The sequence below is a fragment of the Micromys minutus genome (assembly GCF_963924665.1).
Source record: "Micromys minutus genome assembly, chromosome: 4".
Classification (NCBI taxonomy): domain Eukaryota; kingdom Metazoa; phylum Chordata; class Mammalia; order Rodentia; family Muridae; genus Micromys; species Micromys minutus.
In genome coordinates, this window is record NC_137973.1 from 82,291,602 (window position 1) to 82,311,690 (window position 20,089).

At 37.3% G+C, this 20,089-nt stretch overlaps 1 protein-coding gene across 1 annotated transcript in view; it reads left to right on the forward strand.

Moving 5' to 3' along the window:
* ADGRL4 (adhesion G protein-coupled receptor L4) overlaps positions 1 to 13,757 on the forward strand; it is a 103,992-nt gene extending 90,235 nt beyond the window's left edge. Inside the window, exons 14-16 of the mRNA XM_080915109.1 lie at positions 9,414 to 9,505; positions 11,409 to 11,577; positions 11,943 to 13,757. Coding sequence (XP_080771235.1) covers positions 9,414 to 9,505; positions 11,409 to 11,577; positions 11,943 to 12,005 — 324 coding nt within the window. The 3' untranslated portion in view covers positions 12,006 to 13,757. The remainder of the gene's footprint in view (positions 1 to 9,413; positions 9,506 to 11,408; positions 11,578 to 11,942) is intronic.
* Positions 13,758 to 20,089: the final 6,332 nt, after the last annotated feature.

Here is a 20,089-nt window from a genome sequence, read left to right on the forward strand (position 1 = left end):
CTACCCTTGCTCCTCATTTTAAGGAGCACGCACCATATGCAATGCTCCTGCTAGGTGTCGAAGTAAAGATGCCCTAGTCTATCCATAAAGTCCTTCAAGTACTTGCTGCCTTCTCCCACACCGCACATCCTTCCTTCCTCTCTCTCCCTCCTTCCCACACGGTGATTGTGTACTTATAACTTACAATGCACCTCTTTCCATTTTCTTTTACTCTGATGTTTAGGGATCAGTTCCAGAGAATGGGCTTCAGGGACTTTTCTACTGGCTACAGTTCAGAATCATTACATTTTGATGATTTAAGATTCTGTTTCTACTGTTACTTTTAATCTTTGAATAAGTTAATGTTAATGAGAAACTTTTGTAACAATATCATCAAGATGTGAGAAAAATCATGGTCGCTTTCATTTTATACATTTGTCCAGTCAATGTGTGGTCAATTGATGGCTTCTAGATATAGGCGATTAAGGTCACTGACTATAGAAATTTATTTTTTAATTCATGTAGCAAGTGAATATTGGGTCTATGAGATATGAGTCATTATTTCTGACCTTGAGAACCCATGAAGAAAAAAATAAAAGTAGTTTGCTTTTATAGATCATGGATCTTGGACCAAGAGCAGTTGCTGATTGACTGTTTGTTGAATACTCACAAATGAGCATGAATCTGTGAATATAGCATTAAGATAAACATTAATATTACTCATGTTCACATAACTGGCTATTAAGAAGGCAAAACAAAGACAGCTCAAAAGATGTCTTGTTAATATCAGGCCTGGCATTGGGCGTCCAGTGCTGCTTTAGGGGCCCCATGTTCTACCTGGAAGTTGAGTCATCAATAAAGTGTCCACATTAGTGTGCATGCCTTCACATGTTGAAAATCCTGAACATTTACTGGAATACGCACATTGCCTTGTATTATGTAGAGTATGTCTATTATAAAACATTCTTGAAGAAATTAAAGAATTAAACATGAAAAAGAATCATCCCATGCATTCAATATACATTACATCAAGATATTTGAATTTCATTATCTGAAGTTAAAATTTTTATTTAACTTTAAGAACAGTGATTACATTTTGTAGATAAGTAAGTCTGTTTATACTATGATTTCATTCTGGGAATTGGACCAAATTTATACATATCTAGGCAAGCCTTTGAAGTGCACCCCAATTTCTGCTCTGTTTAGAATGTTCCTGACCTCCAACCTCAAAGACATGTATGTAATTTCCATGATCAGGTGTTTGTGTGGCAGATCTCACTGCAGAGGACTGTTCTGATACGCATTTGCGCCTTCAGTTATGCTTTTTGCAGTTGAAATGACATCTACTGAATTTATTGCAATAACTTAAATTTATAGAAAGAATACACTTAAATTTGCCACTAGATTTTCTTTTGTTTATTAAGTTAACTTGCTAGCTTGTGAAAACTTTTCTCCCAGACTTTTTAAGTAACTAATTAATAGAACACATGTAAAGAGACCTCCAGTCATGTATTTAACAAAAGAGAAAGCATATATTGAACTAAATATTGTGTAATCTCAAATACATCTAAATGTATCTCAGATACTCTCTTCATAATGATAATTTTATTGTATCAAATATGATGAGATATTTATGGAGATCACATTTGTTGGCTTGTGTAGACTCCTGCAGCAATAGCTTACTTTAGAGGCATGAAAATGTTCCTTCGATATTTTCTTCTATGTGTATTTGCTGCTGGTGTTAAGGATAATCACAACGCCCTTGGAGACACTGAAGCTCACCTGCTTGTAGCATTGAGGTCACTTGTTAAATCCTGATAATGTGGCCTGGGCAACCAGGTCCATACTTTATAATGTGCTTCCACATAGAGAAAGGCAGCAGAGGTACTTTGAGGAACAGACCTCTTCAGCACAGTTCCCATGTGACATGTGAGATGTCATATGACCCAGAAAGGTCAGTGCACCAGAGATACTCTTATGAGTGCAAAAAGCTTAATCATCCCTGGGAAATATTAGCTGCATTGTTAAAAGTCTATGTTTAAATTTTTTTCATACCACATTTTTTATAAAAGTAACATTTACTCACCTAATGGAATGTCATCTTGGAGGCTTACTGTTGAATAAGCTCACCCTTACTAGTTCTTTCTGAAATCTCACCGGCTGGTTCAACTCAGCTCGAACTCTTCTCCAAGCCAACTGATTCAATCTGGCTTCTCTCAGCTTCTCACTGAATTGCTTTGCTTGGCCTCAAACTTACTCTGGAAATCTGTTCTAATTTTCTGGCTCCTTATTTTCTGGCTTCAACCACCTCGGCTAACCTTCACTGATCCACAGGAATTGATGAACAAACTCAATTCCACTGCACTACACTTGCTGTTCATTCTCATGAGACCTGTGTGCATCGTATCTCTGATTCTGTCAAATCTCTCTCTACTTTATCACTTTGCCTCTCAATTAAACGCTCATTTCAAACTTGGCTGCTTCCTTCTACAAACTAATTTTACCTTAACGTTGTATACTAAGGACATGAATTTATTCCAGCCAGAACACACAGACATAGATATTTGGATATGATCCCTTGGCAGAGTATTCCCATGTTGCTAGATTAAAATTTCTCCACACATTTTGAAGAATACCAGTGGAACAAGCAAAAAAAAAGTCAGATTATGATGGGTGAGGGCCTTCTTGTTGACCAGTATCACATTCTTTGACCTCTGGAAAACTGAGATGAGACGTGCCTTCAGCAAGTTGAATCCTAGTCCCAATGAGCAAGGCTCCATCATGGATTTTGACTACTTGAATGAGCATAAACTACTAATGAGCTGACTGGTTGCCAGTTCTATAACAAATGCCTGCATAATTAAAGTCTTTAAGTCTTAATATCACTTTAGTGTCTCTTTGCTGGTTTTCAACTGCAGTTTGATAGTTTTATAAAATATTTGATAGCATAAACTCTGTAACCTATTATGAATGATTTTTGTCTTTGATCTTTCGTAGCCATTATCTCAGGTAAATCATTTAATCATTTTGTAATTCTGGTGTTCTAAATTTAGTAACAACATATGTTGCAATTCTATAATTATATTAGAAGAATAATTAAGAAGTCATGGGCAGCATTTATCACATAAAATATGAATAATATTCACCCAATGCATATCAGTGTTTAAATGATAATTTTTTTATAGTTCTTGAATCTCAACATTGCAGCTATTTGTAAATACTACTAAAATGATACATTATCCCACATCAACTATTCATCCAACTGTATCTCTCAGAAGGCAATGTCTGGTGGGAAAACACTGATGTCTGCTAACATGTAAATCTCAAGATATTAGTGTAACCATTCCAGGGTAGTATGTTAGTGATATTCTCTTGTGATACTTAGAACTTTCTGGAATGTACCTATCATGTTTTCAAACTGATTCATATGCTTTAATGCATTTGAAACTCAACAGTTGATTTCATCATGTAATTATACACTGTGTTCCTTTTCCCTGTGGTCTACATTCTTCTGGGCCAGTACTGGAATCTCAGCTCGGAAATATCTTTAACTCTGTAGATATTCTTGAGGTAGCTATTTTGAGTCAAGTGTTAAACCAGATGGAACACATTGTTTTCTTTAGGCCTATGTGGGAGAAAGGTTATTCAGTTAACTTCGCTATGCTAAGAAAGAGGCAGTGCATAGTGTGATGTCATAAACTGTGAACTTTCCCTAAACTTTTATTCCTTAGATTTTATTTCTATCCTTTACTTTATTTAGAGACAAGATCTTGTGTATCTCAATCCTCACTGTGTAGCTTAGGATGACATCAATGTCTGATCCTCCTGGCTCCCCTTCTCGTGTGTTGATATTTCAAGCGTACATATCATTCAGTTTTTATGGTACTGGCTATGAATCCCATGGTTGTGTGTATATGTGTGTGTGATAGGCAAGTACTCTACCAACTGAATCACAAGTCCAGCCCCTAATAATGACTTTTTAACAAAGGAATTTACCAGTCCAATTCCTTGCACAGCATTCCTATGTACCATGAGACATTTCCATGCTGCCAAAAGCTATGTGCTTCCTTTCCTACACCCAATCCTTTGTATCCTTTTACTACTTCCTAATTTTGGAGTATGTAGGCAGGCTTGGCACAAACACATATTGAGCTTCTACAATCAATTACAAAAATGTATGCCCTAATACTTTGACTCTTTTTACACTGTTAGAAACTGGTCTGTATAGAGAGGGTAATAGCCTTGCTTTCCTCTAAGGTATCCTGTCCTTAATGATGCAGGAATTAGGGTGTGAATCTGACAACTTGTAAAATCAAGGTCAACATATAAAATAAACCCTGTCAAACCAGCTTAATATTAACTAACTAATGTTTGTCCCAATATTGTATAGATTACACTTACACAAAAATATACAAAACTTTATGTAATTGGATATTCATTAAATACATAGAACATCAATAATAAACAGGAGGTGAAAATAAATAATTGTATATTGCATCACTGTCAACTTTTACTTAGACATAATCAATGATCCTCAATGTCAACTGTACATATACAATATATATAATATGTGATATATATATATATATATATATATATATATATATATATATATATACCTATTACATATACACAACACACAAACACAGTTAGTGGAGACAAATATTCCTATTTATAAACAGCTGGCTTTTTGAGTGGAGCAAGAATATCCTATTTGCATAATATTTCCACACTTCTTTGTCTTCGTTTTCACTGGTGCTATTAAAATGATCAAATTTGTCACCTTACAAAATGCAAACCTGTCCCACAGGCACACAGAAGTATAGAACATTGATAGCTGCTTCTGTTCTCAGAATCTTTCTGTCACGGATTCAAAGGATCAGCCCTAACCAGATGTTCCAAAGAAAAGCTGTTTTCATGGTCTTCATGTTCTTTTTTTTAATTAAAAATTTTATTTGTTTACATTTTAAATGTTATTCCCCTTCCCAGTCTCGCCTTTATGAACCCTCCCACCTCATTCCCCTTTTCTTTGCCTCTATGAGAGTGCTTCCCCTCCCATCCATTCCTGCCTGACTACTCTAGTATGCCCCTTCTCTAGGGCATCAAACTTCCACGGGACCAAACAACTCCCCTCCCACAGATGCCAGATGAAGCAATCCACTACTACACATGTATCTGGAGCCATGGACTATCCCATATGTGCTTCTTGGTTAGTGGTTTAGTCCCTGGGAGTTCTGAAGAATCCAGTTAATTGATACTGTTGTTCTTCCTATGGAGTTGACCAAACTCAGTTCCATGCGATTTCAAGAATTAAGCCCCAGACATTTTGTGGCAGTTTGAAGGAATACTTCAAACAGACTCTGCTTGTAGAGGCTTCACAGAGACCCTCACACAAGTCAGTTTGTGTTCAAAGCCAGCATATCCGCCTCCATATTTTTCCTTAGGTTTCAGCTTTCCTGCTTCCTCTTCTGCTAAACCTAATCTACAATCATGATTTGACTGGGTCTCACAGCATTATTCACACTCATTTCATCAAAGAATCTTTAACCTTGATTCTACCTCAAATGTTATTTTATGTGTGTTTATGTGCTAATCTCATAGATCCTGACTACAGTATGGAAATTTAGGGGAGGAGGGACATTTTGCTTACCACATACCCCAATTTTTCTGATAAGAATGCATGATTTACAATTTAACTGAAGCCTTTGCAGGAATTGTTCTAATAGGGAAAAGCAATAAACATAAAATCAAACAGAGGACAGGGCTGCAAGCCTTTGATTCTAATTTGGTTTATAGATAATTGAACATAATATTTTTTTTCTGAAATTGAACCCCTTCATTATTGAGAATGTGGTCTGAGGCTTGGAAAGGGTGAGAGTTCTATATGGACACTCACTGGGCGAATAGAAACCTGCTGATTGTTCACGGCAGAAGCATGCTTGCCAGGCACCAGGTAATGTAAATGTACTAAAACTATTTGAAAGGACATGTAAGTTGCAATCATGACACAGTCCTAGATGAACACGATTTTGTTTGATATAATGAAAAATTAAAGTGCGAGTCTGAAGGTGCTGCGGAGGAAATTTCCACACCCCTTTTGGTGAGAACGGACATCAGCATATAGATGGCTTCATCAATTATTGAGAAAAGACCAAGAAAGAAAAAAATGACTGATTGAGATGCTGTATTGTGATCCTCAGGTGTGAACCCTTTGGTTGGAGGTATTCGAAGGTCTAAGTGCTTCATAGTTATCCTTGGCTGTCTTATGTGCTCATTCATTAAATTTTCCTTTTAGGAAAAATAATTTTAAAGAGTAGGAAGACTGCTTAAAGAGTTTTTGAAATGGATTATTGAACAGACACACAGGCATTAAAAATAGATCAGCGTATAGATAAATACCACTTATGTGGGGCAAGAGAAGTTAGATTTCCACCAACACTCTCTTCAGTGTTTATTGTCCATGACGTCAGGTTCCCTCGCAGCTTTCTTTATTCTGTTCTGTATTCCAACACACAGCAACAGACCTTAGTGTCACTGAGTTTGCCATCTAGGATTTGTGGTGTGGCCATTTCTAAAGTGGCATGCTGCATTCTGTAATGACAGCCTAGAGCTAATCTAAAACTTAAGACAAAGCCAACAGCGAATCTTCATTTGTAAGTGCTTGGTTAGCCCTTGTACATCTGTGAAACCAACATTCATCGTGGCTTACATGCTCTGCAACTTTAGGCACGTGCTAATGAGAAGATGAAATTATTCACCATGATTAGCATGAACAGATTTAACATTTACCCAAGCTCTCAGTTCCTTAATAACTGAAAAGTTACCACCACAAAATTATAACATTATGAGCAAATTTTATACAAGTAATAGAAACACATAAATGTGGGCCTTACCACTAGGTTTATGTTGCTGTACTGTAGGGTCAAGTGACAGCAGGGTGCTCCCAGCACAGCCGCCTGCGTCTCATGATGACTTTCCTTCATAGGACCTCTTTCTGTCCTTCTTCTCCTTAGTTCTCTAGTGAAGTGGAGAACCAGCGAGATCTAGAAACCTCAGAAAAGATGATGTCTGACCCTAACCTACAGCATCTTGCCTCTCCTCACAGTCCCATCTGTGACTTACAGTCAGTTTGTGATGAATAAACATCCTAGGGCTATCTGTTTACTTTCTTTACCCTTATTAGAATCCATGACAACAAAAGATCCTGTCGGTTTTAGTCACATATATATGTATATCTAGATCTCACTAGTGTCCGATACTGGGCAGGTCAGATTCTTGAGGAATCTGATTGAAATTTAACACCCAGATAGCTGTGTAAAAATAATATATGTGAGGTGTTTGTGACACTTTTGATTAACTTCTACATGTTTCCTATGTGCTTACATTTGAAGAATGTTTGTGTGTGTGTTCCTCCACCCTTTTCTTCTTAACTTTTCCCCTTTTTACAGAAAATGTATTATTTCAATTATGGATTTCCCTAAAGGAAAAGGTCTGTTTTTCTCCTCCCTGATTCAGTGTTAAAGGTTGGGGGGGGAGGCACAGGCAGAATATGCTGTGCTTCTGGGCTCTGAAAAATGAAGTTTACAAGGAACAGGACTCAAAGAAACTTTAGCCAATACTTTGAATAGCCTATTAGTGTAAGTAAAATTAATGGATCTAGAACAGATCCTTAATCATGTACCTCATCTTAATAGCTCTGTCTCTGTGGATAACAAAAGTTCACTCCAAAAACATCATTAAATGATTTGAAGGTTTTTCAAAGCAATTGTGGTATCCATCCTTTTTATCAACCAGCTTTGAAACATTTTTATTAATTAAAAACATATAGGTGTGTATTTCTGACATTAACCATTATTGGCTTCTAAATTTATTCAAAACAATATTTTTAAAGGTATAAAGTGTCACACATTCCCCTTATAGTTATTAAATGATATTTATTAAATATTATTAAATTGACATTTTAGTTCATTATTTGAACATCCAAATAGGGTGAAACTGTCAACTAAGTCAATTTAAACATACTTTATCTTGCCTATGCAATTGTTAAGGACTTTTAATGGAAGCATTACTGTAATTGGAATTAATTAATCATATAATTAGAAGCAATGAACAGTTAGAAGCAGAAAAAATGACTAAAACCCTATTTCTTTAAGATTTCATCTCAAAGAACTTTCAGTGTGTAAGTGGCATTATGAAATCTCTGACTTATTTCTTTATACTTTTTAATAGAAATTATTTATCTGGATTTTGAGAAAGTCTACAAAACTTAAGAGAAATAGCTTAATGTTAGAACACTCTTCCAATGTGTGCAGGAACTCCAAACTTATAAATTATTAGTGTAAGAACTACCCTAAAATGATGATGTTGCATTTCATATCATTTAGTAATATCATTTAAAAATGTAACTTGAATTTTTTCTTTAGATTAATATGCATCAATCACACACATAATATTTAATACTTTGTAACTCATACATTTATATTATGATAAATTGCATTTATCATTTGAACAGTGCATGCCTGACTTGCAAGATTTCAAAAACAGAGGAAAATGGGACTGGGGAGATGGCTCAGTGGTTAAGATCACAGGTTGCTCTTTCAGAAGATCCCGATTCATCTTCCAGCACCCACATGGTTAACTAATAATTCACTATCAATTCCAGATCTGAGATCCTTGACCTCTTCTGGCCTTCACAGGTAGTGCAAGCGTGTGGTGTATTTCCACACATGTAGGCAAACATAAAATAAAATACATTTTAACCACAGGGAAAGGAAAAACAAATGCATTTACATAATCTTAATTTTTTTGTCTTAAAGTTTTTTTAAATTGATTGAGACATCAAAAGCTTCTGAAGTTAAAGATGAGGAAAGTAACTATTAGGATAATATCAGGACGAAATGACTAGATTAACTACATTACATGCAAGAAGGCATTCAAGACTTTTCTAGTAGTGAAGAGTGTGGTGTTTTACTGATTACTAATTTACTGTAAACTCTTCCCAGATACATTTCCATGGGGCTGTGAGAATTAGCTCCCACACTTATTTTCAAAGAAACAGAAAAGAAAACTTTGTTTTCTCACACGCTTGTAAGTTTCACAAGTCAAATCTATCCTAATGTGTGTGTTAAGTGTCAGTGGATGATACTGGCCAGTCTGCAGATGTAGGTGTAACATCTGTAGGACTTTCTGCTCACCTCAGAGCCATTGTAAACCGCTTACAATGTGCATTAACAAAGCTACTGGCACTGTCAAAATCAACCATGTAATCAATTTTTTTGTCTAAGTCTGCATATACGTGTACACATTCACAAATATGTGTCTCATGAGTCCTTGGGAATTCTGTTATTTCTTTACTACTTGTTTATTGCATTCAGGTAGATCAGAGCTTACTATAGAAATTATCTCTTTTTTTTAACATTAAGATATCTCCACAGGTTAACCTCTTGGCTTTTGGAGTTATTATATACAAAGTTTTCCGCCACACTGCTGGACTGAAACCAGAAGTTAGTTGCTATGAGAATATAAGGTATGTATTGCTGAAGTTGACATAAATGTTTTAGTAAAATGTTTTTCCTCCTTCCTTTCTTCTGTTTTCCTTTCTTTCCTTGATTTCTTTCTTCCTCTCCTTTTTCTTCTTTTTGCCTTTCTTTATTTTTCCTTTCTTCCTTTCTTTCTCCCTTTCTTATTTCCTTCATCCTTTCCTTTCTTCTTTCTTTCCTTTCTTCTTTTCTTCCCTTCCTTCCTTTTCTTCTTCTTTTCTTCTTTCTTCTTTCCTTCTTTCCTTCCTTCCCTTCTTTTCTTTCCCCCATTTCCTCCCTTCCTTCCCCCTCTCCTTTCTTTCTTCATTATTTCCTTTCTTCCTTTTTCTTTTTTCTCTCCTTTCTTTCTTTATTATTTCCTTTCTTCCTTTTTTGTCTCTCCTTTCTCTCTTCATTATTTCCTTTCTTCCTTTTTTTCTCTCCTTTCTTTCTTCCTTATCTCTTTCTTCCTTATTTTTTTCCTTTCTTTTTTCCTTTTTTCTTCTATTTCCTTCTTTCCTTCCTTTCCTTTCTTTCTTTCTTCTTTTGCTTTCTTCTCTGTCACTTTCTTGTGGCTCTGGGGTTACACTGGAATATAGTGTATCCGTGTGCTGGGCGACCACTCATTAACTCAGCAATGACCCCAGGCCCTTAAACACTTCAACAGCGGATAATTTGGAGAACTGTTGTGGTTAGTTTGTTTGTCTGTTTGTTTAAGAATTAGTTTTACCATATTTAAAACATGTATTAAAAAAAATAATTTAATTCATTTAATAAAATTATAAATATTACAGATTAAATAGTAAGTGAATCCAGCTTTTAAAAGTATACTCCCGTTTGAGAGAAAAAAAATAATTGTTTTAAGCCAAAAGTAGATTTTTATAGACTGTCTTTTTCAGACATTTCTCAGAGTTTAGCAAATCTTTCAACTAATTCAGAGATTACATGTTGCTATAATTCTTTCCTTTAACTCTCTCTCTAAGGCTGATCTAGTAAGACCTGAGAAATGCTTTGTAAAGAGCTTCTGAGGTAGGGGTGTGGGAAGCAACCACTTCTTGTGTTGCTTGGGAACACTTCTGCATCCTGCAGGTCTGACACCCTCTGGAGAAGACTGAGAGTTGAGATTTAGCAAGTGTTTTCATGATTATCTTTTTTCAGTCTGAGTTTTTTGACATGCCCTGAATTCAGTAGTATTCAAAATGGTACATTTTCCGAGGTGGATTGCTAACACACCTACATTGCTACCACTGAAGGTAAAACATCAGTTGCTTCATTTTCAAGACCATGCCACTGGTGAGAAAGATTTAATATTGTTTTACCTAAAATCACTGATAGTCGTTTGAAAATATGAATGCCTTAATAAATGTATGCATAGCATAGTTCCTTTAAATATTATGATATTAGTGTTCTTATATGAATTTATTTCTTGAGGCTACTGCCTTGCAAAAGCAACAACAATAACAAAATTCTAGATTTACATTTTACATTCCATTATTACTGGACATAAAAGTATCCCAGATCCCAGTTTAGATGTGATAAACACCAGTGGAGTGTGAGTCCAAGCAGGATGCTCTTCACGGTCAACTGTCACAGTAGATATGAAATCAAAACCTTCACACTGCAGTTGCCACTTAAAAGTATTTAAGATTAAGTCTTTCCATCAAAAGTTACACATTCTAATAATGAGACCTTTATTTGTGAAAGACAACCTAGGTTATATAGGAACACATCTACCCTAAAAGCTGTTGCATCAAACCACACACCAGCTAGGAGCATCGAAGTCATCTATGACTTTTCTGATCCTGGAATACTCTTCTCATCTTTAATGGGAGACGTGCAGATTATGTGTGGCAACTGGGGAATATATGGACTTGCGTGAGTTTTAACCAAAACTCTTTAAATGCACTCCAGGTCATGCGCCAGAGGAGCCCTGGCCCTCCTCTTCCTTCTGGGTACAACCTGGATCTTTGGGGTTCTCCACGTAGTGCATGCATCCGTTGTGACAGCCTACCTCTTCACGGTCAGCAATGCTTTCCAAGGGATGTTCATTTTCTTATTCTTATGTGTTTTATCAAGAAAGGTAAGCGTTTCAAATTCTTAGTCAAAACTAATTAATATTGTGTAGAATATTGTCAGAGAGAAAAATTGTTGCCTTCAAGTGTGACTTTTATTGCCTAAATGTCATTTTAAATATGCAATAATGATTAAAATAACTTTTGTTTTAAAATACAAGCATATAGATACTCATGTATGAATATGTTTTGCAAAATACATTATTAATAGACCTGCATAATAAAATATTATGGAAGCAATATAGTTTATATTCCTTTGAGTGTATTCCTGTATTCAAACAGAAAATCAAATACGGTTATTTATTGTGATTTGAAAATAATGTTATGTGACTGTCTTAATAATACAACATTTCCTCTTTTCTTTGTCATCAAGATTCAAGAAGAATATTATAGATTGTTCAAAAATGTCCCCTGCTGTTTTGGATGTTTAAGATAAACAACAAGAAGTCGTCATAATTATAGCTGTAATGAAATGGAAACTCCAAGCACCAGACAACCTGCGAGACAAAAATGAGCCTGTCTTTATTGTTAGTGATTAATTCCAAATTCATCTTCCTGTTCACAGTATAAAAGCTATAGTTAATGTGAGATAACATTATGGGCCGGAGAGCTACCATGTGGTTTCCTACATGACATAGTTAGAGATGTCAGAAATAGTACTGCAGATATTTGGAAAGCAATTGGTTTCTCTGGAGTGATATCACTGTGCCCAAGGAAATATTTCTTTCTAACACAAGAAATATATGAATGTCCTCAAGGAAACCACTGGCTTGATATCTTTGTGACTCATGTTGCCTTTCAAACGAGTCCCCTACCGCCTTAGTAATGAGTTCTTTTGCAGAAAGGAGAGCGTAAGAGACTTGGAGGGACAGAGTATGAAGCATTGAAGGAGCCTTTTCTGACAAAGAATTGTCATTCCAATAAACTTGGCTTCCTCTAAACTTGATAAGAAAATTTGCAACATAAAATTACAAAACAGAAAACACATCCAGGCAGTTTGGGAATTGGTCTGAACTTAGAAGCCCAGATCTAAATTTTCTACACCCATGTTCTTCCTTACTAGTCTAAAACCAAAGAAACGCCTTACAACTGGCAGAAACAGGGATGTGTGTTCTTACACCAACATTAGATTTGAGTGTAAAATGTTTTCATTTCTCACAGATTAAGACTTCAGATATGTAGTCAGTAAAACATTAATTTGTCAAACTATAATACTGCTTATGTCTTTAGTGAAAAAATAGTGTGAAGTATTTTTGTCTATGATATTTTACAGTTATGAAAATTATCTTTTCATATTAGAGAAGTATACTTGAATACTTTACTGTTGTTAATCTTATAAATAGTATAATTCATGTTGCAATGGGCCCTTTTAATTGACTATATTTAAAGGGGCATTGTAAATTTAAAATATTGATGAAGTGAATTATTATTCTTTTCTGATCAGAAAATACACAACTAAAGCATTGTTTATAACAAATAGCAAGTATCTGAGTACTTTAGGGGTTTCACAGTGCATCTGCTTTTAGACTATTTCCTACTATCTATCAAAGTTTATTTGCTGAAATGTATGACTCTTCCTAGCCTCTCACTCAAATGAAGAGGCAGATTTGATTCAGCAGTGAGCCATTGTCCTGTGCCTTCCTGAAACGTGATTGACCCACTGGACATTGTTATTTTAATTCATGTGCTGTTGAATAGCCTGATGAGGCCTCTCCTGAAAAGTGAAATGTCAGCAGGACAAAGCAGGCCTGTTGCTGCCTCACTGAGTTGTTCTCTCAGGAAAGACCCTCACCTGCCAAGAAGCGCTTTGCAGCCTGTGAGACAGTACACTTTCACCAAATATCTGGATCTCTCCCATGCTAAGTCTGTGACCCACGGCTGGCACTGTTATTCCAGGGTGGGACTGTAGAAATGGGATAGCAAAACCTAATCTGTTCAACCAGTGGGTATGACACGTTCACATATGGCAGACAGAATAACCCTTCTGAAATATCCGTACACTCCTCTTCAGAACCCATGGTAGATGGCGTGGAGCAGGAGGGTCGTCTCGGGAGGAAGAGTGGCTGACCATTCAGTTGCAAAAAGCTCTCACTGTGCTAGGAAAGTCAGCATGCTGATGATGTTATTTTACAGTGGGTCTTCTGTTTCAGACATCTCATTTCTAAAGCTGTAAGACAATAAAATCCTATTATCAAAGACACGAAATATGTAATCTTTTATTATTTTACTTCATTTTATTGATGTGGCTACCAGAAACTAAGACTGGAAACAGTTGTACACTAGCATCATTAGATCAAGCTGCCATTCACATCAAGGGTGAAAACATTTTCATGGTTGTCCAATTCCTTCATTCCTGGAATATTCTCCATGTGACAATTTGTGGAAAACACATCTACTACAGGGAATGAATTTGTGCCAAGTTGATTTCTTTTATTTCTTTATTTTTCTCCTTTGGTCTTTCTGAATACAGTCTACGTCCCTTCTGCCTCCTGACCACAGGGCTGATGTTGTAATAATCTGAACAATGCATTATCCAGCTGTCCCAGCCCCTGGGTCAGATATCACACACTGAAAGTAAGATTGGAGAGTTCCCCAAGCAATTCCAAAACAGTGCAGAGGAGGCATTAGAATCAGGACAGAGATGCAGCCATTCACTCAGGCTGTACTAAGACCCTGATTCTCCAGGACAGAACTCCAGGATATACATGGAGCTTGTCCAGTGGTGATGTGTGCTACCTCTCAAACCCTAGCATGTAGTATAGTCACCAGTAAAGACTGACATACAAACTCTGGTTCCCCCCATAAACAAACAGGCTTGAAGGATCTCAAGAGTCAGAAGAATGTGTGCCCCTGGCCTCAAAGGATAAGATAGACCACAAGAAAAAGTATGAGCCTCTGACTGTGGAAACATGCTACAACTAAGAAGTAAATGATAATCCCTTATACGTGTTTCAGTTTACTGTTGTGTCATGATTAGGACAAAGTGTGTTTATAAGCAGTATAAAAAGTATATAGCAGTAAAAAGCACTGTTGTCTCCAAAGAAAGCACAGCAGGCAAACTTGACATGCTAACCTCATGAAACTACCATTTCTGCGCTCTTGTCAATCAATGCTGGCCACTTATGGTAATCATTGTGTATTTGATCTAACTTACTGAACCCCATATTAAACTCCTTACAAACTGTCCTTTACAGTGCTCAAGACTGAGCCCAGGGCTTTGTGCTTCCTGGACAAATATTCTAGCACTAGTTTATGTTCCTAGAACCTCTTTATCAATATCCTTGTCTAATTTACCCAGAATGGAACCTTTGAGGACGCCATGAACTATGAATTCAGAATGGCCAAAGAGAGCATCCCATTTGTGCAAGGTTTTCATCAACCTGAAATGTTTTCTGCCATGCAAAATGCAGCTGTCATTCAAGGTCACCTTCTACAAAGCCTCAAGTTGATTCCTCTTCATTTCCATAGGCATTACAAGATTGTTGGCTGTTGTTGTTGTTGTTGTTGTTGCTGATGCTGCTGTTTGAAACAGGATCTCTTGGACTCCTGCCTGGACTTGAACTCACTCTGTCTCAAAGGATGTCCTGCTCTGTATTAGAGTTATATGAACACACAGTGTGAGTAGCAACACAGCACATACTCAGGCTGCAGCTGAGGCAGTCTCAAATGATCAAGCTTAAAGCCCATAAGTATCAGATTACAAAATTTAGAGGAATGACCTAATAATCGCATTTATAGAAGCAAAACTTTGACATTCAAAGGGACATGGATAATTTTTTTTCTAAATTCTGCCACCATATTTAATTTTCACAGTAACCTGGGTGAGTCATACTGTCGTTTTCAATTCTGAAAGTCACTGGTGAACCTCAGTTAGTGTCAGACTCCTAAGCCCAGAAAATTCTGCTTCTCCACCCAAACTCTCAGTTAACTGTTTGAGGTTGGACTCCAAGCAGCCAGAGTGTTTGGGCAGGAGACTGAGGATGCTGGAACCATTCCACTCTTTGTTCCCACCTTTCCTAGGGCTGTAAACTTCCATAACTGTAAACTTCTGACTCTCTGGTGTCTCTCTGGTGTTTTTCTGGTGTTTCTCTGGGTGGAAGAAGCATAAAATCCTTTTTCCTCCCATGGGATTCCAATGTCATTTCAACTTCAAACCATCTTCTGCATATTGTAAGCCCTATCCTAAGTGCTTTCTTCCTTTTCTCTTATTCTTTCCCACACACCTCTATAACCCACCCCTACTCACACTATAACCTAAGCAATTTACTTTAGCAAACTCATTTTGGGAGTGGGGGGTCTAGTTGATTGTAAGTTTTTAAAAATTTTATTGTGTATATATGTATGTATATATATATATATATATATATATATATATATATATATATATATATATATATCATCTTATTCATTTACACTTTAAATGATATTTCCAGTTTCCCTGCCACAAATCCCCCATTCTATCTTCTCTCTCCCTCATCCCCGTTGCTTCTATGAGGGTGCTCCTCCACCCACTCACTCACTCCCACCTCACAGTTCTAGTATTCCCCTACACTAGGGCATTGATCCTCCACAAAACCAAGGGCCTCCCCTCCCACTGATGTCAGATAAGGCCATTCTCTGCTACATGTTTATCTGTAGCCATGGATCCCTTCATGTAGTCTTTGGTTGGTGATTTAATCCCTGGGAGCTCTGGATGGTCTGGTCAGATGATATGGTTCATTCTATGTGGTTGCAATCCCCTAGCTCTTCCATTTGGGGTCCCTGGCTCAGTCCAATGGTTGGTTGTGAGCATCTGCATCTGTGTTTGTCAGGTGCTGGTAGAACCTCTCAGGGATCAGCCAATCAAGGATACTGTCAGCAAGTGCTTCTTGCCATCAGCAATAGTGGGGGTTTGGTGTCTACAGATGGGATGGATCCCTACATAGGTCTTCATTTCAGTCTCTGTTCCAATTTGTTCATGTCTTTTCTTTAGAAAGAAACATTTCCAGGTTAACATTTTGAGATACATGGGTTGTCCCCATCTCTCAGCTGGGGTGGTCTCTATAAGTTATCTCTCCCCTTTGTTGCATATTTCAGCTAAAGTCATCAGTTGGGTCTTGCTTCCCTGGCATCTGGGACTTTCTAGTGGCTAACCCCAGTTTCCCATCCCACACAGCTACATACTTCTATCCAGTTCCCTTACCCTCTGTACTTCTCTCCTATTCCTTCAAATACCTAATCCTGCCCCCTTTTCCCCTCTCTTCTCCTCTCACTCCCAGGTCCTTTCCTCCCTCTGCCTCCTGTGATTATTTTGTTTTCCCTTCTATGTAGGATTGAAGCATCCACACTTTGGCCTTCCTTTTTCTTAAGCACCATACGGTTTGTGGGTTGTATTATAGGTATCCCGAGCTTTTGGACTAATATTCACTTATCAGTGAGTGCATACCATGTGTGTTCTTTGGTGTCTGGGTTACCTCACTCAGGGTGATATTTTCTAGTTCCATCTATTTCCCTGCGAATTTCATGAAGTCATTGTTTTTAATAGTAATAATTTATTGTGTAAATGTACCACATTTTCTGTATCCATTGTTCTATTGAGGGACATCTGGGTCAAAAGATACTCCAACATATCACAAAGACACATGCACCACTTTGTTTATAGCAGCCTTATTTATAGCAGCCAAAGGTTGAAAACGAACTTCCCATTCTTCCGTATTCTGACCCTGTTCACACCATCACACTGAAGTCATTAATATGAGCTCTCACTACAAATCTCTCTACTTACTTTTATTACCACAGCTCATTCCTTCCTTTGAGTGGCTGAATTGTATTCCATATTAAGGCTGACCATAAACTTCACAGCTGGTATCCAGTCTGAAATAGTGTGAAAATACATTTGCAGGACTCCAGTATTATTCAGAAATAGCATTGCCCATGCCATAGGGTCAGATGGGGAGCTGAATGTGCTAAATACTAACAGGGTTTTTTTTTGGTGCATATAAATTATCAAAATGTAGCAAAGCTTTTAAAGTGTGCTCAAGTAAAAAGAAGTTAGGCCATTGGAGACACCACTAAAGAGAATTGTGGGGTGTATTTTCCATCTCTTCTATTTTTAATTTGCTTCTGCGTGGCCATGAAGTATCCATAGCCATGATGTAATAATGCCCTCCTCACCCCAGACAGGCTGCAGCAGGGCCAATGGCTCATGGTCCACCAACTCTAAAAGAATAGACTGAAATAAATTAAGACCGACCTACCTCATAACCCTCTCTAAGCAAAAGTCATTGTTCTTTTATGCAGTTGAGACCTACAAAGTTCTTAGACATTTTTGCCTTAGGGAAAAACGGTTGCTTTTCATCATGGGTTGTTGGATTGAGCAAGGATAGAGATCAGTGGGAATCATGAAGGTGTGGATGGTTAGTATATATTCAAAGTCCACACGGTAGGGTTATGGTAGTGCTGTGGGTCTATAAAATGAGAAGGTTAACTACAACAGATCTCTTCTGGAAACAGGATAATATGCTTCAGATTTCAACCACCCACCTGGAGGCACTGCAAATAATAAAATCTCTAAAGTATATTACAATTCTATGCACTTAAAATGAGAAAAAAATAATAGGTTTCTTCAATATTGACCTTGAGAAATATGGTTCTGTTTTCTATTGGGCTGTCATTTGACATATACCAGCATCCAAGGACCAGGCTGATCAACTTAAAAATGATTGTTTTCTTTCTTTTTCTTAATGTATTGGAAATGAATCTAAAGGAAACTTCAGGATGCAGGAGGGTTAATTATCCTTGCAGTCAGTTAAGCTTTGGAATTTTAGGCAGTAAGACAGAGCCCTGAAAAAGACACCCTACCACCACAGCCTGCTGTGAGGAACAGTCATGTGTGGCCACCACTGCAAATGTTGCTCAAATTACCCTAAACTTCCCCTGGTTTTGTGCATCCTGGCTCCTGGAGAGAGGCAGTATGCTAAGAAGCTCATTTTTCCTGTCACTTCAGCCCACATGGCAATCATGACAACTTCATCTTTCACTCAATCTAATGCAGAAGGCTTTTCACAGAGACCTTGTGTGACCCAAGGGAAGTAATTATTCAAAACAATCTTGCAACTTGTTTTTCCAGTGGATACTCCTCTGCAGTACCACTGAATGTTCCCAAGTTCATCTTCCCACTCAGATCAATTTCTCAGAATCTCCTGAAGGACTGTACAAATAAACAACCAGTTCCCATGCCTTAGAATGTCCCTTTCATCAAGGCGTCCTCAGTGCCAGGGATCGAGCTGGGACTGCAGTCAAGTTGTCCTGTTGGTATCTCCTTTCTGCAATGGTTAGCAAGTCACAACCCGCAACTTCAGTGGCCTATAAAGTGCAGACAACAGAACCTACTGCATACTGTTGTGGTAAGAAGTAAGTCAGTTAATGTGTGGAAGAAAAGACAGTGGCATTCAAGAGTAGTGTATTGATAAAAGAACTCCTACCTCAGAAGACGAGCATTGGAAACCCTTAGTACCTTCATAATGCTGGTATGTGTTGCTGACTCTCCATTACTTCTGCCCTCTGAAGACAGAGATGCAGAATCCCCACAGTTAGCCGGCTACAATACTGACCTCCATCCATGAGCTCTAGGCTCAGATATTACACCTACTCTACCGGTGGGCTCCAGGCTCCTCAACTTCCAGGCTTTGCCTCCATGAATAAAGTAGAGTAAAATCTAGAAAGACAACTTAGACCTCCACACCCAGTCTCACACAGATGTGCATGCAACTGCACACATGTCTTCCTACATACACAAGAAAAATGCATACACATACTCATGCATCACACACGCACACATGAAAACAAAAGAATAAGAAAATAATCATTCGTTTTGACAGTATTGCTTTACAAAATAAAATCACGATATCTAAGAGGAATAATCTAGATTCTATCACATGAGTTGAGTTAAAAAATAAAAATACAGTCATATAATAAAACTAGTAAAATAAGAACAAGTTACCTATTTACCCATATGTGTATATAAATTACATATATGTGTGTGTGTGTGTGTGTGTGTGTGTGTGTGTGTGTGTGTGTGTGTGTGTATTCTAATGTGAGTTAGCTAGCATGCACCGTAAACACTTTCAAAATTTTTAAGATTATATAATCACATACAGTCTGACACTGCTATGACCAGCTGGTGCTGTTTATAAAATGATATTTCAAAACACTCTTCTGCCTAGAAACACAAGAAAGCAGAATGCAAATATTTAATATGAAGAAAACTCATACACGCAGGAACGTATTTCATATACTGATTGAGACAACAAGAAGAGACTGTGACTTAATGTATGTCATTGTCTGATTGTCCGTTTTGTTCCATAGCCAATGTTCCAAAAGATAGAACCTACAAGTTACACAGTAAGGCTAGAAGAAACAACTGTCCTAGAAACACATGTGTTGCTCCTGGCATTAGAGACCTCTCAGGGCCCTCTGCCATTACAGTTCACACAAGAGGGGAAAGAAAACTCATGAGACGATATTTACAGGAAAAGAATC